Here is a 21,795-nt window from a genome sequence, read left to right as displayed (position 1 = left end):
CTGAGAGCTTGGTAACCAGCTTGGAGGGGATGATTGTGTTAAATTACGAGCTGTAGTCAATGAATAACAACCTGACATATGAGTTGTCCAAGTGGTCCAGTGCGGAGTGGAGAGCCAGCGAGATCACATCCACTGTTGATCTGTTGTGGCGGTAAGGGAACTGCAGTGGGTCCAGGTTTTTGTTGAGGTATGAGTTGATTTGCGCCATGATCAGCCTCTCGAAGCACTTCATCACCACAGACGTTAGTGCCACTGGTCGATAGTCATTGAGGCACATCACCTTGCTCTTCTTGGGCACCAGTATTATTAATGCCGTTTTAAAGCAGATGGGAACTTCAGACCTCAGAAGTGAGACGTTGAAAATGTGCCCTAAAAACTCCAGCCTGTTGGTCCACATAGGTTTTCAGAACACGACCGGGTACACCATCAGGTCCAGGCGCTTTTCGAGGGTTCACGCCTCTGAAGGATTTTCTGACGTCGACCTCTATGACTGTGACCGAAATACCATCACAGCGAATAGGGGCTCGCAAAGGCACATCAGTATTCTCCCTGTCAAAGGGAGTGATGCTTCGCTGACATTTGAGCTGCCTCCTGATTTCGCCTTGTAGGAAGTGGTGGCATTCAAGCCCGCCACAGTTGCCGAACATCCGTCTCATCCTCCAGTTTGGAGCAGAAGTCCCTTTTGGCCTTTTTGATGGCCTTACCAAGGTCGTATCTGGACTTCTTGTAGGCCACTGTATCATTGGACATGAATGCCCAGTGTCAGGTCTTCAGAAGGGTGCGGATCACATAGTTCATCAGAGGCTTCTGATTGGGAAACACTCGGAAGGTTTTTGTTGAGATGCAGACCTCCACACATTTCTTTATGAAGTCTGTAACGACTGTGGCTTATTCGTTCAGGTCCGTTGCCGAGTCCCTGAACATTGCCCGGTCTGCAGATTCCAAACAGTCCTGGAGTTGTTCCTCTCCCCCCCCGACCAGCTCTGTACTGTCCTCATCTCAGGGAGTGCGCTCTTCAATTGCTGCCTGTAGGCGGGAAGAAACAGCACCGTGGTATGGTCGGATTTACCAAAGTGAGGGCGAGGGATAGAACGATAGGCATCCTTAATGGTGGTGTAGCAGTGTTCGAGGGTGTATGGTCCTCTGGTGCTGCAGGAGACATCTTGGTGGAAGTTAGGGAGTGATTTTTTAAGGTTGGCTTTGTTAAAATCCCCAGCTATGGTGGCAAATGCCTCTGGGTAAGCCGTCTGGTGCTTATTGACCACGGCGTGCAGCTCCCACAGTGCCAGATGGACATCAGCCTGGGGAGGGATGTAGTCCGCAGTCAGGATGATGGAGGTGAATTCCCTTGGTTGTTAGTAGGGACGGCACTTCACAGCCAGGTGTTCCTCGTCTGAGGACCACGCAGAGTTGACCATGAGGCAGGCGTCCCCTCCTCTCCCTTTCCCAGATGCCAGTGCACGGTCCATGCGATGGATAGAGAAACCGTCAGGCTAGACTGCTGTCTGGGGAGTTGGGTGTGAGCCATGTCTCCGTGATACAGATCGCAGAACATTCTCTCAGCTCCTTTTGACAAAGCAGCCTTGCTCTTAAGTCCTCCACTTTGTTCTTTAGTGACTGTACGTTGGCCAGTAGGATTGTAGGGAGAGGGGGGGTCGAAGTCCCCTGCGCTTCAGTCTGACTTGAGGTCCTGCCCGTCAGCCAATTTTCCGGACACAATGGAGGCCTCTCCGTAGTTTCCAGCTACTGTACTTACTGTACCTGCTGTTTCTGCCAACCTGCGCTGGAACGGGGATTCCCTCACAGTCGGCAGCTCCGTTACGAATTTCCGTTACGAATTTCCAATTGAAAGTTGTATATACATTTTTAATTAAATACGCTTTCCAATTGAAAGTTGTATATACATTGTATGCATGTTTAACATTTGAAAATGTCAGTGTTTGGTATTTCTAACTCGTAAACGAAAATTTTCTGTTATGATATTTTATGAATAGCTATCAGTTTGATGATTACTAACTGTCTTTGAAGGTGAACCGCACTTTAAGTATTACTATTCGAGTGGTGCAGTTAGTAACACAGTGTAGTTAAGAATGGAGTTCCAGTATTTAGACTCAACAGTGCTAATTTCCAAGTCTGTATGTTGTGTCTTGCAGTGAGACTTGAGTACGAGCATTTCCTGCTCTACTCAACTTTTAGGTGGTTAAAAACAGACGAGCTTTAGCAAGATGAAAACACTATTCTGTCAAGTAGACTTCATCTTTCTTTGTATTTGTTTAATTCCATTTGGGTCCTAGTATATAGCTCCAGTAATTCGGAATCCAAATGCTTTTTCGGTAGTAGATCCACATGATAACAAGTGTGTGTACTTAATATATATATATATATATTTTTTCTGTCAGTTGTATTATTCAAAATAAATCATAGTAACTTGTTATTGTAATATGTCTGAGGGTGGGCCACTGATTTATTTATTTCTGCTGAGGGGCCCTGATTTTTTTCTGCATTCTTGTATCCTTTTAAAATATGAATTCACTGTCATATTTGCAATCGGTATCAGCAGTTTTTAATTTCTGCTGTTGTTGATTGTATAATTCAGTTACATACATTAGGCGTGAATTTATTGAAAGCTTGTAATGACTTGTTGTTCCAAGGGGTGGTGCTGTGAAATATCTGTTCATTATTGAACACTTTGGGCCTCACTGCTGTTCAAGTTGAGTTTATTGTCTTTTGGACAAGTACAATGAGGTGCAAATACAATGAAAAGCTAGCTTGGAGCAGCATCGCAGGCACGGAGACTAAGACAAGGCACAGGACATAAATTATCCATAAATTGTACATAGAATTGGACTAGACAATGAAAAGAAAAAGACTGGAAATAAAACTTTTATGTAAAATGAAATATTTGTGTAAAAAAAAAGAGGAATGTCCACAGTAGTGTAAAAGGGGTCCATAGTGTTCCATTGCTGAGGTAGGATTAGGATTGTTCAGGTCGGCTCAAGTAAATAATGGTTGAAGGAAAGTGGCTGTTCCTGGCGATGTGGAAACTCAGGCTCCTGCGTAATGGTAGCATTGAAAAAGAGGGCATGGCCCAAATTGTAGGGATGATAGATGCTGCCTTCTTGAGGCAACACTTTTCAATATTGGGAAGGGTTGTGCCTGTGATGGGCCAGGTGTATCGACCACACTCTGATTTTGCATTCCTGTGCATTGGAATTATTGCACTTGGTCATGATGCAACCGATCAGGATGCATTCTACAGTACATCTGACATCTGTAGAAGTTTGTTAGAGTAATAGAGTTTGTTAGGGTTTTTTTTTAAATCTTGGGATTCCATAGATCAAATTAAATTTACTCATCAGTTAAAATACTTTTTGATTTAAAAAAAAAATTAAATCAGAAGGGAAATTTCTATTTATCAAAATGTGTTTAATAAAATATAAATGAAATTGCGACATTCAAATTTAAGTAACATAGTTAATTGTCAGCTATGTTGTCAATCATTGTTTACTTTAATTACTTCATAAAAAGAGATTTTACTCATAAGCTGGGCTTAGACCTGACAGTGTATTTCTTTTCCTCAAACTGAATTTGGATTTCGACTTTCCTTTGGACTTTACATATACAGCGCTAAAACAGGGCCTTGAGCCCATTAATCACCCCATTCGATAACTCAATCCTACACACTGGAGACAATTTCTAATTTTTATCGAAGCCAATTAACCTACAAACCTGTACGTCTTTGGAGTATGGGAGGAAACCGAAGAACCCGGAGAAAATCCACACGGTCACAGAGAGAATGTACAAACTCTGTACGGATAGCATCCTTAGTTGGGATTGAACCCGGGTCTCTGGCGTTGTAAGGCAGCAGGTCTAAGCCAATGTGCAAAAAGGATTGTGCGTAAGGATAAAATATATATCATTTTAATAGATGCTTAAGCACTGTTAAGATTATGATACAGCAAATGTTTTAATTGCCAGTGCTTAATAGCTCTCTAAATAATTTTGAAAAGCGAAAGAACAATTTCAAAATTTCTGAACAAACTTCTAAGTTGTTGGTGTTTAATCAGAGATTTTTTTGGGTGTTGTGCAAAAAGACTGAGAAAATTTTACCTGTTTTATTTCTTAGTGATAGTGCTGAAATCATAAAATTAGACCCAAGAGTTGAATCAAGAAGTACTTTCAAATGTAGGGTAATAGAAATCTGGAACTAGCTCCCCAAAAGTTGTCAATTGATATTTTCAAATCTCAATCAATAGATTGCAGTTCCATTAGGATAAATACAGATTTCGGGTAAGAAGAAAGGTAGCTGGCACCTTAATTCTGCTTCTCCATTTAGTAATATCACAGCTGTTCTGTTGTAACTTCAGTTCCCCATTTCTGCCTCCCTATAGTAACCTTTTGCACTTTGCTTATATATTTCGCTTTGACATAAAAATATGCAAAGATTCCACACTTTGAAGAAGAAAGGACACACAAACATCTGTGAAAATTGTTTTCTCTCATCTTTATTGTAAAGGGGAGCTTCTTAAAATAGTGACACCTACACCTTTGTGCAAATTAATTGAATCATGGGCTGATTTTGAATTATTTCATATGAAGAATTTCCATGTCATTTGCATTTGTTCTTATATTTTTCTGAAACCCTATAAATATCTCCAAAAAAAGTTATGCTGGCCATTTTTCATTCTACAGGTATTCATTTCTAGTCATTTATCATAATTTGAGAAAAACACGTCAAGCGATTTACAAAATAGATATCAAGCAATTCACAAAGTAGGCATCACTCCAGGAAGGTGATCAAAGATCATAACCTTGCATCAACATTGTCCAAAGTCACAGCGAGAGATTGCAAAGTTGGTATAAAGCCAAAGTTCTTTATCCTGGATTGTCAAGCAAGGATACAAAACTGGATGACTGCCGCCCAAAAGGATGGTTCAGGTCGGAGCATATTTGTGGTTTTAGTGTTGAATAGCCTGATGGTTGTTGCGAAGCTGCTGCTCCTGAACCTAGATGCTGCAGTTTTCAGGCCTCTATACCTTCTTCCCGATGGCAGGAATGAAATTAGAGCGTGGCCAGGGTGGTGTGGATCTCTGATTTTGCTGGCTGTCTTTTTGAGGAAGTGACTCCAGTAGATCCCTTCTCTGGTGGGAGGTCAGTATCCGTGATTGACTGGGCGATGTTCAGCACGTTCTTAGCTCCTGGGCTTTCGATTTGATGAACAAAGCCATGATGCAACCAGTCAAGATGCGCTCTACTGTGTACCTATAGAGGTTGAAGAGGGTATTTGTCGACATATCAAATCTCGTCAATCTTCTAAGGAGTAGAGGCATTGATGGATTTACTTAACGATTGCGTCAATGTGCTGGGTCCAAGACAGATCTTCAGAGATATACATGCCAAGGAATTTGAGGCTTTTGACACTCTGCACCACTGTCCCGTCGCTGAAGACAGGTTTGTGAATCCTGTCTTCAGCCACGGTCAACAATCAGTTCCTTGACGTCAAGAACAAGTTTATTCTTGCACCATTCAGTCAGTCGATCGATTTTCCTCATATAATCTGACTTGTCATAATCTGTAATTTGCCGAACAATGGTGGCAATGTCGCCGATCTTGAAGATAATGTGGAAATGTGTTCAGCTACACATTGATGGGTATGAAATGAGTAGCCTTGAAGTGCTCCTCCGCTGATGATTATCAAGGAGGAAGTGTTGCTTCCAATTCGTACAGATTGTGTTCTGTTGATGATGATGTTGAGGATCCAGTTGCAAAGGGATGCGCAGAGACCCAATTCCATGAGCTTGGCCACCAATTTGGAGCGGATGACAGTGTAGAATGCCAAGCTGTAGTCTATGAACAACAGCCTGTATTTTTATTGTCCCAAGTGATCCTGTGCAGAGTGTAGAATCGGAGAGATCGTATTGTCCTTTAACCTGCTGTGGCTATAGGCAAATTGTCGTGGGTCCAGGTACTTGTTGAGGTAGAAGTTGATGTGTGTCATAACTAACCTCTCAAAGCACTTCGCTGTTAGTGCCATTGGACGTTAGTGTAATTGCACAAGGATGTAGTTCTAGGCAAGCCACCCATGCCATGTATGTCTATGAACCTTGACTGCTTCCAATGCATTAATAAGGAGACCAATACTGTATTTTCAATAGCTGCAGCATAAACTCCTTTTTGTATCAATTCTCCTAGTTAGAAATTGTTATGTTCTGTTAGTTTTAGTAATTATATGTTACCGCTGCATACTAGCCTTTTGATAAACATGTACTTGGGTCTCCCCATGGGAGGGGGGGGGGGTTATTTGATCTTGGAATTATGTAGTCTCTCACCATTTAGATAATATTTATTTCTCTTGTTCAAGTAAACCATTTCATATTCCCCACAATGTATTCTATTTGCCACATTTTTGACCATTCACACTTATCTATCCATATCTCTTTGTTGACTCCTTATGTTTTCTTTTCAGTTCACTTTCCTCTCTTTTTTTGTGTGTCAAGGAAAATGGTATAAATAGAGTTGAAGAATAGATCAATCAGGACCCAATGGAACATTGGAACAAGTCCTTGGGATTGCCTGCTCTTGTTCCTGTCAAATTAGAATCATCAGGTCATATCCCTGAGGATTTGTGTCCTATCAATTGAACCTTCAACTTTGCATTGACTAACTGATAACTCTCCAATTTTTATAATTAGCATGAGTATTTTTCCCCTTCAGTTTACACTGAAATTGGATCAGCAAAATACACAGTTATTGCAAGACCAAATAGTGTGGATTTGCAACTGAAGGATGTTTTCTGATGCTTCAGAATTTGTTTTTGTTTTTATAACTCAAATGTCTTTGATTTCTTGCCCAGTTTGAATACTTTGTTGCAAAGCTATATACTGTTAAAAGTTAAAAAAAAACAGCTGCCTGGAGAACTTAGTGGGTCAGTCTAGATGAAGGGTCCCAACCTGAAAGGTCGACTGTCCATTTTCTTCCATAGATGCTGTCTGATCTGCCAAGTTCTTCCAGCAGCTTGTTTTTTTGTTCCAGATCCCAGCTTCTGCAGTTCCTTGTATCTCCAGTATTTGCTGTCAGACAGGTGGGATATTTAACAAGTTTCTATTCATTGATTTTAAGGTCACTTATGAAATACATAAGGAGAGTTTGGCCAAGATGTATGAGGAGTACCAGAGCCGAGGTGAAAATGCACAGCAAACATCGAGTATCCGTTCCATCTCTGAGTTCAGCAGCGCACAAGGAGCCACTGTTAAGAAAAATGCTTTTCAGATTAAGCATTTGCCACCTTCTGAAAATGTTCACAAGCAGCTGGAAAAAACAGAAGTTTGCAAGCTTGAACTGCAATCTGAAAGTGACCAGGAGACCAGTACGGTAAAGATAGAGGTACAGAAGGGAAATTTGGCACAGCCAGACAAAACAAAAAACGCAACTGAGCCATGTCACAGCACTGAAAAAGAAAAAACTGCAGCAGAAGTAGATCAGATGCCAAATAAACCAGATGCTGCAGAAGGTTCCAAAGTGGAGATAACGGAAACAACTGAAGAATGTGTGGAAGATAAAGAAAATTCTGCCAAATCAACTGGTACGATAAAAACTTTATTTGAGGAAATTGATTTGGTTCCTTCTGAATCAATCCAAGACAAGATTGCACCAGGAAATACCACAAATGAACAAGAGAGCAAAGCTGCAGTGGAGCCATCTGGTTCAAAAGCTGATGAGATCGAATCTTCAAGCAATGGGCAACACGAGAGTACTTTAAATAGTAGTCAAGAGGGCAATGTCCCTGAACTTAAGGCCACTTCTCCAGAACAAGATGGTACTACTTCAACAGTCACATCCAAAGTTGATGCAAGCTCTTTGGAAGCAATTTCAAATCATTGTGCCACTGTACCACAGGAAGAAATTATCAAAGAGAGCCAAGAAGTGGCAAAATTGCAAACTGAATTGGGTACTGATTCCTTAAAACAAGCAAGTGGTCACACAACGATAACTAACACTCATAACTCTGACATTCTGGATAAAAATGTGGGAACAACTGGCCCAAAGACGAGAGAATTAAGAGTTCCATCTTCAAAGGAAATGGCTCGATTGGATGTGTCTAATGTAGCGAGTGATACTGAGAGGCTGGAACTTCGATCAAGTATAAGTCAAGATTCAGCAAATACACCAAAGTCATCTACTCAGGTAATAACCTTTATTCTTATTATGGATAAATTGATAACTTTATTTAACTTTGTCATTGCTGAAAGTATTTTTTTTTTCGCTATTATAATAGGTATTAGAGCTGGAGGAGTGAAATAAAATCCTTTTTTATATATATGCTAAATTAATCTAGCATTCACATGTGTAATTTGATGAGTTTTTCCTATGCACCTTTCAAAAACTCGTTTTAACTGAAACCATTTAATATCATCAAAAATCCTAATATACATGTTACTCTGCAGATCAGAAAATAGTTGAAGATCAAGAAATGTTTTAGTCAATAATCATTTATCAGCTGATGCTGTAGAAATAATATAGAATATGATGTGTTTTAAAATGAAAATACCAGGGGTAGGTTCTAGAGCTTTATTTGTTTGAATAAGTCAGAAGGTTGGTGCAGTGTTTGATGAATTACTAATTATATTGTTTTAAAAATTACTGTTGGCTTGGTATTAAGCACTGGCTTTGGTTTTCTGTCCAATTTTCCCTCCTTTTTTTTAATATGTGTTACATGAACAGTGTAGTATGTTACCATTTTGTACCACCTGGTAGGAAATTAGCACGGTGGGAATTTCTTCGATTCTATTCGATAGCAGCATTCTATTGTTATTTATTGTTTTGTTGCAACTATAAAGTTTTTGGATAAAATCTCAACATTTTGAATATCCTTACAATCTGTTAATTGTATTACAAGCTTGAATTGCTGGTCCCAAACAGTTTTGGTCGAGATACTTTGAAGACAAATGTCCTTAAATTGATGAAAGTGGTGTGGTGTTAGTAGTTAGAATTTTAATGTCAACTACAAATACATTTTACCTGCAATGACCAGTAACGGACTGCAACCATGAAGAGAGAGTTGCTTTTAAATAGTTCACTTGACATAAAAACTTAGAGGTGTTCCAACCTTTAAGAATCGCTTGGAGGAAGATGGATTGGTGGTGGAAGTTAGGGGAAGGAACAGCAGAGAGAACAAGGTGGAAAGTGTTGATCATGGGATGATAATTGGAAAGGTAAAGAAACAAAAGATTCATGCTTCCAGAAGGATGGAAGAATGAATCTTTTGAGAAGATGAAAATAGACGCAAAAAGGCCATTTTCTGATATTCTTTAGGATTAGAAGCAATAATTCTGGTCTGAGTTCTTGAAATTGAAATTAAATTCTGTAGTTGTAAAGAGCCTTTATGAAACGTAAGATATTGTTCCAGAGAATCTTAACTGAACGTTTGGGAAGCAGTTCTGGGAGTTGTGTGCGTAAGGTGGGTTTGGAGAATTTAATTGTCTGAAGATCGTATTTGCAAAGCCAACAAAGGTACTTGGCAAATTGATGTTGTATGTTTGGCTTCCCAGTATAAGGACAAGCTACCAAGAGTAGAAAATACCATAAGCTAAATTGAAGGAAGTAGATGAAAATTGTATCCTTCTCTCGGTGGAGTGTTTGTGGTTTGTTGGAAGAGAGAAATTATATTTTCTTCCCTTGTGTAAGGAATTGTTCTGAGGTCAAAAGTGCAGAAAACAGGATAGAATTGGACAGTGGCCCATTCATTAGAAAATTCCCTGTTACGGGAGCAGGAGAACTTATTGGATATACTGGTCCTGAAAATTACATCTTCTGATATGAATTAAAGTGATGGAATTGTATAAAATACTGAGTGGAGAGTTGTGAGTCTGTGGAATTCTCTGCCTCCGAGGGCGGTGGAGGCAGGTTCTCTGGATGCTCTCAAGAGAGAGCTAGATGGGGCTCTTAAAAAGTCAGGGGATATGGGGAGAAGGCAGGAACGGGGTACTGATTGGGGATGATCAGCCATGATCACATTAAATGGCGGTGCTGGCTTGAAGTGCCGAATGGCCTACTCCTGCACCTATTGTCTATTGAAATGAGTGTAATTATCGTTATGGGAAGGTTATGTGAATTGATCGGCTTAAAGATGTCACTGAGAAAATATCGAGGAGAAAAAAAGTTGGTTTTTGATTTTAAAATTGCAGCCGTTCTTGACAAAATGTGTGCATTTTTGCACCTCATTATTTCTGAAAATGAAACTCTTTCACTTTTCACCTGTTCCGATTTAAGCAGATTATTAAATGATGCTGCAAACGTTTTCACATGTATCTTCCACTATTCTTTCTGCATTTTATCTAGATATCACAAACAGAGCTTGCAAGTCAACAAGGCCTTGTGCCTGATGGACAGAGCCGAGCACCTAATCCTTCAGCGCGCGCCACCATGTTTCGCATACCAGAATTTAAATGGTCTTCAATGCACCAACGCTTGCTAAATGATTTGCTATTCTCCATAGAAACAGATGTACAAATGTGGAGAAGGTTAGTTATGCATGTTGCCCATCAAACCAATGTATTAAACCTCCTCTGACCTGGTTGTACTAAAGAATTACTTTTGAGAAGCATTCAAAGAATCTTAGAAGTGTAACTGAGATATATGCAGAAACTTTAACCAACAGTTATAGAAAGGCACATTCTAATGTTGCTGAGTATTTTTGTTTAGTGACTTAATGATATCTTGCTTTAACAGTGAATGTTTTTCAATTTTGTAGTTCTTATAAAATACTGTATTTTGTTAAATGTTTCAGTACCATAGATTGTCAGTTATGCATGCAAATGATGTGAATGAACTGTGAAAAGTAATTCTACACTTTTTTTTTTCACTTGAAAAGCCATAGCACGAAAACAGTGATGGATTTTGTTAACAGCAGTGAAAACGTCATCTTCGTCCACAACACCATTCATCTTATTTCTCAGGTGGTAGATAACATCATAATGGCCTGTGGTGGGATTCTCCCACTTCTTTCTGCAGCTACATCCACTACAGTAAGTATGAAATATTCTGTTAAAAAGTGAATATCTTTTGTGTTTGCTAAAGTGATGTAGCTTTGCGTTTGTATTCTGTACGTTGCAGTCATTTTTACTGATTTTGTTTATAGCAACAATTTATTTTGATGTTTTACCTCCTTATTTGGTATATTGAAACAAACTTTGCGGCTTGACAGCTTTTTGTAAATCATGTTCAGAAAATCCCCTCAGGCCAACAGTCATGGTTAAGAACAATTTGATGCATTTGCATATTTGAGATAAAATGCACATTGTAGTGAACCATTGCTTAGTATTGTTGTTAAAACCTCGTGGTTATGGCATTTCTTCTGGGGATCAAAGTGTATTTAAAGAACAACCTGAAATTTAAGATATGTATATTATATAATTTCTAAACTACACATTGATAACAATGATTACGTGTCTCTTCCCCAGAGTAGAAGATAATTAATGCTGGACCTATTTTAATTTGTGAATAGCAGGGGCACAGGATTGCAAAAGTCACTGGATACCATCCTGAGATTCTCTTCATTCTTACTCCTTCTTTATTCTTACTCCTTCGTTATTGTCTGGCAATCAGTTTTTTGATCCATATATTACCCTAATCTCATGTGTTTTTACCTCGCATTTGTGGGATTTTATCATAAGTGGTCTGAAGATACAAATATACCATTCACTGGTTCCCTCTCACTGCTTTCCCATCAGTTGCATCGTCAAAACACGTCTGGACAATTGTCAAAAAAGATCATTCTTTTATAAATCCTTTGACATTTTTTAATCTCCTGTTATCATATCCTTTGTAATAAACAAGCATTTCCGCTACTGATGATGTTAGACAAACTAGTCTGTTTTCTGCCTCTCTCCTTTTTGCAAATTGATCCATAATTTGCAGAATTTGGGAAGATGATAACCATTATATACATGGCCACCTCTGTAATGTGGAATACTGACTTTCAGTGCCATCAATTTCTCCTGTACCTTTTAAAACTAATAATAATTTGTTTTAATTCCTCCTTTTCATCGTAACATTTCGAGAAGTTACGTGTGCTATCTTCCATGAGTTCAGAATCCTGCCATTTCTTTTCCCCCCTTTATAAATTCTGCATTTTCTGACTGTAAGCCATCTCTTCATGAATCATATGTGTAGGAAAGAACTGCAGATGCTGGTTTAAATCGAAGGTAGATCACAAAATGCTGGAGTAAATCAGCGGGACAGGCAGAATCTCTGGAGAGAAGGAATGGGTGACGTCGTTATGAATCATTGTCTTTCTTATGTAGACAATGTAGAAGATTTTACAATCCACTTTAAAATCCCTACATTTAATCTCACTGGATTTTTCTATTGTTTTATCATCTCTTGACTTTTTTGCAATTTTTTTAGCTTTTTCTAGTAAATCACATACCTCTTCTTTGAATCTAATTTAATCCTTAATCTATTTGGTAAGGTGTGGTTTTATCAGTGTTCTATTTGTATGACTGCTCCAGAGAGGGATGTAGAACTCTTGTAGTTCTTGCTAAAGGTGTGTCCTTTTATTCTGAGGCAATGGCCTCTGGTCCTAGACTCTCCCACTTGTGGAAACATCCTCGCTGCATCCACTCTATCCAGGCCTTTCATCATTCGGTAAGTTTCAATGAGGTGTCCCCTCATCCTTCTAAACTCCAGTGAGTAAAGGCCCAGTGCTGTGAGATGCTCATCATACATTAACCCAATCATCCCTGGGATCATTGGTGTAAACTTCCTCTGGACCACTTCCAATGCCAGCACATCCTTTGTCGGATATGGGGCCCAAAACTGCTTGCAATACTCCAAATGCGGCCTGACCAGTGCCTTATAAAGCCTCAGCATTACACTCCTGTTTTTATACTCCAGTCTATCCTGCTATTTACTTCCTCTAAGACTTACAACAAATTTGTCAGCAAGATTTCCCTTCCCTTCACAAAACCAATCTATAGTTTCCCCTCTTCTACTTCCTCCCTTGAACATTTGCAATTTTCCAATCTTCTGGAACCACTCCTGACTCGAGTGATTCTTGAAAGGTTAACACTAATGTCTCCCCAATCTCTAAAGCAACCTCTTTCAGAACCCTGGGATGTGGTCTGCTGGTCCAGGTGACTTATCCACCTTCAGACTTTTCAGATTCCCAAGCACCTTGTCCTTAGTAAAAGCCACACCACTAGCTTCTGCCTCCTGACTTTTCCCTGACCATCTTTATTCCTTTCCATAACCAACTTAAAACTGGCTGAAAATGCTCTTCTACTGACATTTCAACCACTTGCCCAGATGTATTTCCAAGATTAGTCCATTACTGTCCATTCTGTAGTCAATCTATTTAAGTAATAGCTCCAAAGGTTCTTCTGGATGCACTTTAAAAATACCACTTCTTCTGTACCTTTGATACTAAATTGATCCGAGATAATAGGAATGAGTAAGTTAACCTACGATGAGCGTTTGTCGGCACTGGGCCTCTACTCGTTGGAGTTTAAAAGAATGAGGGGGGACCTCTGAAGCATACAGAATAGAGAAAGGCTTGGATAGAGTGGATGTGGAGAGTATGTTTCCACGAGTGGGAGAGTCTAGGTGGGGAACCTGCGGCCTTCTAGGCCATTAAGTGCGGCCTTTTGAATGAATCCAAATTTTGTAGAACAAATCCTTTTATTTTTATTAATATGTTTTTGTTCGTCTTTTATTATTTTTATTTTAATCTTAAAATGAACGTATTTAAAATACCAAAGAGTAAAAGAAGATTCAACGAAATAATCCTCCCCGACTGATGGCCACAATTAAAACATTAGTAAGTCATGAGGGCTATTTTAACACCTGTTATGCTCATGATTTAGTTCTAATGCGACTCTAGAATGTACGTTAACTTTGACCTGCACGACAAATGCTTTCCTGCTTTTCAACCACTTATTGCAGCAAATCTACATTCTCCTACCTAACCCAAATCAAGACGCCCTTAAGGTCACAAATGACGGATACCCATCTAGAAGATAAGCTGAAACTGCGTACCTCCATGTTGCAACCAAATATTCAAATTTGTCATAAGTGATAGTTTTCCCCCCCACAAAAAGCAGTCACAACAAACTCATTAAAAGGTTAATTAACTTTAGAATTAACAATTTTTTTTCATTTTCTAGAAGTTAGTACATAGTAGTCAGATTTTTACAAAATAATGTACATTTTGAATTATATCTAATTGAAATTTCTTGGATGCGGCATTATTAGATTACAGCTAAATTAGCTGTAATCTAATAATGCGGCATTCCAACATGAAACGGTTCCCCTGGTCTAGGACTAGACGCCATTGCCTCAGAATTAAAGGATGTTATTTTAAGAAAGAGATGAGGAGATATTTCTTTAGTCAGAGGGTGGTGAATCTGTTGAATTATTTGCCACAGAAGGCTGTGAAGGCCAAGTCAGTGGATATTCTTAAGGCAGAGATATATGGATTCTTGATTAGTACAGGTGTGGGGTGAAGGCAGGAGAATGGGGTTAGGAGGGACAGATAGATCAGCAATGAATGAATGGCGGAGTAGACTTGATGGGTCGAATGCACTAATTCTACTATCACTGATGACATAACCTACTATTAGAATAGTTGCGATATCTTACGATTATAATCGTATTACTCTTGAGGCACTCTACGTATCTGCTTGTCAGTCTCCTGCTGCCGTTAAGCCTGTAATCCACTGCTAGCGAAATGATCACCCACTTTTTGCTCCCGAGTTTGACCCACATGGCAATGTTTTAAGAGACTAATAGGATATCTTCCCTCATTACTGCACTAATGGAATCTTTAGAATATTGCATTGCAACTCCCTCTTTATCTATGGTTAGCCTTTGTATCTTCTCCATTGCATCTACCCATAACCCCAAGTGATGCAAGAGCCTCAAAGCTGTTGGACAAGTGCAGGAGCTGATGCTCCAGTTATATTGTCATTTGGATCTCCATACCCACTTCACTTGCTGTCATGTCCTACGGTCCTTGGCCATGAATCATTTCCAAATACTTTATTCTTTGGAGTACAATAATTCAAAAGGCAAATACTCCAGATAACTTTCTTGATTCATGACATCTCACTATGTTCTGCATCTTGGTCTCTAGCACCTCAACACAATGTTCTTTGTGCTACAAATATAGTAATCTTGGACAAAAATATGCATAAGTTTCCACATATTGTAACAGCAACACATCTCCTGTTTCCCCGCATTATTTTATTCTATGAGTTAAATGTTAATCAAATTGTTTATCCCATTTAGCATATTAAATAGAAACATAGAAACATAGAAATTAGGTGCTGGAGTAGAGACCATTCGGCCCTTCGAGCCTGCACCGCCATTCAATATGATCATGGTGATCATCCAACTCAGTATCCCGTACCTGCCTTCTCTCCATACCCCCTGATCCCCTTAGCCACAAGGGCCACATCTAACTCCCTCTTAAATATAGCCAATGAACTGGCCTCGACTACCCTCTGCGGCAGAGAGTTCCAGAGATTCACCACTCTTTGTGTGAAAAAGGTTCTTCTCATCTCGGTTTTAAAGGATTTCCCCCTTATCCTTAAGCTGTGACCCCTTGTCCTGGACTTCCCCAACATCGGGAGCAATCTTCCTGCATCTAGCCTGTCCAACCCCTTAAGAATTTTTTAAGTTTCTATAAGATCCCCTCTCAATCTCCTAAATTCTAGAGAGTATAAACCAAGTCTATCCAGTCTTTCTTCATAAGACAGTCGTGACATTCCAGGAATCAGTCTGGTGAACCTTCTCTGCACTCCCTCTATGGCAATAATGTCCTTCCTCAGATTTGGAGACCAAAACTGTACGCAATACTCCAGGTGTGGTCTCACCAAGACCCTGTACAACTGCAGTAGAACCTCCCTGCTCTTACACTCAAATCCTTTTGCTATGAAAGCTAACATACCATTCGCTTTCTTCACTGCCTGCTGCACCTGCATGCCCACTTTCAATGACTGGTGTACCATGACACCCAGGTCTCGCTGCATCTCCCCTTTTCCTAGCCGGCCACCATTTAGATAATAGTCTGCTTTCCTGTTTTTGCCACCAAAATGGATAACCTCACATTTATCCACATTATACTGCATCTGCCAAACATTTGCCCACTCACCCAGCCTATCCAAGTCACCTTGCAGTCTCCTAGCATCCTCCTCACAGCTAACACTGCCCCCCAGCTTAGTGTCTTCCGCAAACTTGGAGATATTGCCTTCAATTCCCTCATCCAGATCATTAATATATATTGTAAATAGCTGGGGTCCCAGCTAAATAAATTGTTTGGTTAAGTTAGTTCTTTATCACAACCAAATATTTATTTGTGATTAATCCTTTAGACTTCTCTTGTAATAGTTTTTAAATCCCAAACGCTAAATTAACCAAATGTTCAATATGGAAATTAATATTATGGTTGTGAAGAGCGACAAATCCCCAGGAATAGATCTTAGGAATTTAAAGGATGTACAAAGTTCAAAGTTTAAATTACCAACTAAGGTACAGTGAAATAAATACACAATAGAATTTAACATAAACATCCACCACAGCATTCTTCACTGTGGTGGAAGGCAACAAAGTTCAGTCAGTCCTCCTCCTTTGTTCATCCGTGGTCGGGGCCATGAATCCTTCGTAGTCGCCGCTACGGACGCCCCGATGTACAAGCCCTCTCGTCAGGATGATTGAAACTACGACGTTGTGACGGTCGAACACACTCTTGGAGTGCACGAATAGGCCACTTTCTTACCGGAGACCGCGGCTTCAGGACGTGATAGGCCGCACGCTGGCGATCGGAGCTCTTCTGCGGCGATCCCCAGCAAGGGATCCCAGGCTCCGGAGGTAAGTCCACACCACGCCCGCGACTAGAAGGTCCGCAGACCACAGCCCCATGATGCGAAAGTCACCAGGCCAGTGATCGGAGCACTCTTTTCGAGCGACCCCGGCAAGGGTCCGCCCCGCTCCGCGATGGAAATGTCCACGCTGCGCCCGCTGCTGAAGCTCTGGGCCCGACTCCAGGAAAGGCCGCTCCAATCCAAGCTGTTAGGCCGTGAGGGAGGCGGAGAAGCGACATGGAAAATGTCGCCTCTCCGTCGAGGAAATGACTGAAAAACAGTTTCTCCCTTTTCTTCCCCCACCACCCTCCACCTAAGACGTACCGAGAGACACTAAAACAAACATTTGGACAAATTAAAAAAAAAAAAAAAAAAAAAGTTGAAATAACGACCATGCAGGGCAGCCGATTCGCAGTTGCTGGAGTAACTCAGCTGACTGTTGCTGAAGTTACTCAGCGAATCAGGCAGCACCTCTGGAGAAGAGGTCTGTGACATTTTGGGTCGAGACCCTGCTTCAGATCTTTGTGTCTATCTTTATTTTAAACCAGCATCAGCAGTTCCTTCCTACCCAGGAACATGTCATGACTGTTCGGCTCATTTTAGCCCCTGAGTACAACATTAAGTTTTTTTGTTGTTTTCATTTACGCACCTCCACAACATACCAAATGCATTCTAATGCTAAAGTGGTAATTTATTTTTATTAATGCTAGGATGCATACACAATTTTCCAATTCTCAAAACTGTACATTTTTTGTAATGACTTCAGGAAGGCATTTGATAAGGTTCAGCATGATAGGCTGTACTTGGTGGTTAGATCGCATTGGATCCCGGGAGACCTAGCTGACTGGATAGATAATTGGCTTCATGGATGGAAGCAGAGAGTGATGGTGGGAGGACATTTTTCCAGACTGGAGGCCTGCGACTAGTAGGTTTAAGGTGAGAAGGCATGTACTAGAACATTATTTAAAATATTTAAAATACATTTGGACAGGTACATTTATATGTAAGGTTTAGATGGATATAGTCCATTTGTGGGCAGGTTGGACGAGTGCAGATGGGGCATCTTGAGCAGCATAGGCACATTGGGCTGAAGGGCCTGCTTCCTTGCTGTATGACTGACTACTATTGTCACCTACATGCTAGAGTAACTCTGCGAATCAGGCAGCATCTCTGGAGAAGAGGACTGTGACATTTCGGGTCGAGGCCCTGCTTCAGATTTTTGTGTCTTTCTACTCCAGCATTTTGTGTCTATCTTAGAAGTTGTTGCTGTTTGGTGTGTGGATAGTGTTCAGTTTAATAATGTGCTAGTCGAGTCAGAGACGTAACAAATGTCTTTAATTCAAATTGATTTGTAATAATTCAAATTGAAACCTCCACAGCATGAATTGGAAAACATTGAACCAACTCAAGGTCTATCATTTGAAGCCTCCGTGACCTTTCTTCAGAGACTAATAGGTCTTGTTGATGTGCTGATTTTTGCCAGCTCACTTAGCTTCACTGAAATAGAGGCTGAAAAGAACATGTCTTCTGGAGGAATATTAAGGCAGTGTCTTCGTCTGGGTGAGTACATTATGTAATGCCATAATGGTATCTTCGATGTTCAAATGTTACAACTTATTAATTTCCAATCAGTTTATCAGTGCATTGTCTGTTTATCATGAGACGGTTTAAATTATGTAAATTACACCATGTAAATTACACCATAAGGCATGGAAATTTTAAAAAGATACTAGACCAACTGGAACCAGTTGGTTCCCTGTCACACGGGAGACCTGGTTCCCCAATGCAACCCGTTCCCCAATGCAATATTCCGCCACTCACCCGTCCCCCTATATTCCTGCACTCGCCCATAGCCCTCAACTGTGCAAGGGTGTATTCCCCAGCACTGCCTCCCCCTCTTGCTTTGAGGACTTAAAAAAAATAATGCTATTGCCCCCTCCCCCTCCTGTTCAGATTAAAAACTTGCTGGAAGGACTGAGTGTTCCTCGATTGCAACTTTGTTGCAAGCTGGGCCAGCAAGGATTTTAGCTGCTAAATTTTTCTTGAACTTGAATTTCTAAAGTTAAAAATTATGAATAATTTGTAAAATATTGCATCAATCTGAACGAAACGTGACACAAACCACCACATGACACTTGTGAGTAAGGTAGCGCAAATATTTTAGCGCTATCGTTTGCCGTTTTGGTGTAGTTCCAGGATCACATGGGCTCACATAGATAGATAGATAGATAGATAGATAGATAGATAGATAGATAGATGCAAACAATATGAGAGTTTTAGTAACATACTAGACCAAGTGCAGACCCGTTGGGTCTGCTCCCCCAATGGTGTGATCCCCCAACCCAATATTCCACCATGCACCCATCTCCTCGAACGGAACTGAAGCCGTCCCCAAATGTAATATTCCAGCACTCCCCTGCCTCCCTCAGCAGTGGATTTAAACAAAATTCCAATTGCACCTCCCTGCCTGCTGCAGCAGTGAAAAGTTCACAGTGTTCCTGTCTTGCAACTTTGTTTTGAAGTGTGTTGGAAGCTGATAGGAAGGAGCAGCCGTCAACGAATCAAAAGGCAGAAAGGCAGCCGGACGCCGGATGGCAGGCGGCAGCCACACAGTTTCAATATATAATAGATATGATATGATGGTTTTGCACAATTTTGAAGAAGTTTACCCAATTTATTTATAAATTTTAAGTGTGCTGCAGTAAAATTCTAATAATCCACCATTGAACGGTTTGGAAATCTTAACAGTTCAGTATCTAGTTCACCCAATGACATTCGCTGCACATCCTTTCAGCTTACTGGGGTCCTGGTTCCCGTGTTACATTTTAGCTTGTCGGGCTCACAGAAAATTTTAGTTTAATAATGTACATCTTAAAAAAGTGAAGTAAAAATGTTGTGATGTTAAATGGAATGACATCCAATAGTGTCAAAATCTACCAGTTCAACATCGTCAAAGTCCTGAACATGTTGGATTTTTCATGTGGAAGTTACAAACCAGAATTTGGGGAAAAATAAGATAAATTGGTATTGCAATATATTGATAAATCAATGGGGGCATTGCAAGAATTTGCCCTTTGGAGGGGGTGGTAGATATGGGAGGATCAGTGAAAGCTGACTTGTGACTAAAGTTTTGAATTGGCAAACCAACATGAAGAGGCCATTAACAAAAAAGTTCCTAGAACTGTAGGACAGAAGGCTGATGCATTTTTAAATAAGAACATTCATTAAAATGTTCATTTTTAGAATTGTCCATTTTTGTGTTACTAAGTTATGTTATTTTGATTGAAGTGACTTGAAAGATGTCTGTTGCCCCTGTATCTTGCCTTAATTTGGAATAAGACACCTGATAAGTTGAACTCGAATAGGAATTCATAGGAGATTAGCAGTTTGGACACTGCTTCGCGTCTTTTCTTCAAAGGCAGGAATCAAGGATAGCATCCTCTTTCCAGAGCTTTTAAATTGTAGATGCTCCTCATGTGAGAACAGACTAATGACTCTGAAATTGCATAACTGTGGGAAGAATGAACTTTGATGTTTTCAACTATTTCCTTCATAACTCTTTGCATTTTTCTATAATGCGGCCAACACACTTAATGCTTCTTATGCTCTCGAGAGCTTTGTTATTTCTCTCCTGCATGTCTATGATATGACTAATATATGAGAACTAAACTAGATTGAGTGTATGGAATGTTGAGAATGTCCTCAATGATAATTTTAACAGAGATGCATGTAAGGTGACTTAGAAGACTGGTGAATTGATCAGTAAGAATAAGAATCTAAGGTGTGGAATTGGCATGTGGGCTTGGCACAGGAAGTGACATATTAAAGGATCTTGGATTATCCATCGACTACCCTGAGTAATAGCCAGCATCAGAGGCCAATACAATAATTTCTAACAGTTTTCTTTCATTGTGCGATATTGATTTTCTTCAGATAATTTGAGATTTGTTGTTAAATAATGTCTTCTGTCAGTTCATTTGTGTGTAAACTGTTTTTTGTTTTCTTTCCAATGGCAGTGTGTGCTGTGGCAGTCAGAAACTGTTTGGAATGTCAGCAAGTGTGCCGTGTTAGGTCTGGTGCTGATTGTACAAAGACTCAAAAAGCAATGCACAGCCTTCTTGGAACTGGGAAGTTAACAGCCAAGGCAAGTGTGTGATTCACATGCAGAATGGAAACCCAGAGAAATGGAAGTCTTTTGATGTACAAAACTATTGTGATAATATGAAATTTAATTTATGAAGGAAATTTACATTTGCAGGCACAGTGAAATTGCAGTATATTTGACATGACGAATGGAAAATTTAAGCGATAAGAATTGTGCTTAATATTTGGGTACATTTAGTTTAATTTATTGTCACATGTAAAGTGGTAGCGTAAAAAAATGAAAAGCTTTTTTGTTGCATGCTATTAAGTCAGTGGAAAGACGATACATGATTAGAATCAAGCCGACCACAGTGTACAGATATAGGGTAAACAAAATAATGTTTAGTGCAAGATAAAGTCCAATTAAAAGAGAGTCCGAGGGTTTCTAATGAAGTAGATGATAAATCAGGACCACTCTTTAATTGATGATAGGATGGTTCAGTTGCCTGATATACTTAGTATAATTCCTAGATTCCCTGATAGTTTCTTGGGTTTCACAAATACCACACTCTAGTTTCTTTCTAAGAGGTGTTTATTAAGAATCCGTTGAGTGTGTTTTCTGATCAGTAAGTGTATCAGATGCATCAGATCATTTAGATTGATTCCTGGAATGTCGGGCATATCAAATGAGGAGAGGTTAGGTAGGCTAAGTTAAACACAAAAAAGCTGGAGTAATTCAGCTGGTCAAACAGCATCTCTGGAGAACCAATCCTTTCACTGCTATCCAAATGCGCCGTTATTACTTCTTTAATAATTGAGTCCAGCATCTTACCCATCACCGATGTCAGGCTAA

At 39.9% G+C, this 21,795-nt stretch overlaps 1 protein-coding gene across 1 annotated transcript in view; it reads left to right on the top strand.

Moving 5' to 3' along the window:
* Positions 1-21,795, top strand: part of lrba (LPS responsive beige-like anchor protein) — a 661,684-nt gene that overhangs the window by 105,975 nt on the left and 533,914 nt on the right. The window contains exons 22-26 of the mRNA XM_055646656.1: positions 7,120-8,184; positions 10,339-10,520; positions 10,871-11,024; positions 18,239-18,419; positions 20,876-21,003. Of these exons, the coding sequence (XP_055502631.1) occupies positions 7,120-8,184; positions 10,339-10,520; positions 10,871-11,024; positions 18,239-18,419; positions 20,876-21,003 (1,710 nt within the window). The remainder of the gene's footprint in view (positions 1-7,119; positions 8,185-10,338; positions 10,521-10,870; positions 11,025-18,238; positions 18,420-20,875; positions 21,004-21,795) is intronic.

This window comes from Leucoraja erinacea, chromosome 1, assembly GCF_028641065.1.
Source record: "Leucoraja erinacea ecotype New England chromosome 1, Leri_hhj_1, whole genome shotgun sequence".
NCBI classification, from domain to species: Eukaryota; Metazoa; Chordata; class Chondrichthyes; order Rajiformes; family Rajidae; genus Leucoraja; species Leucoraja erinaceus.
This window is presented reverse-complemented; position numbering and strand designations above follow the sequence as displayed.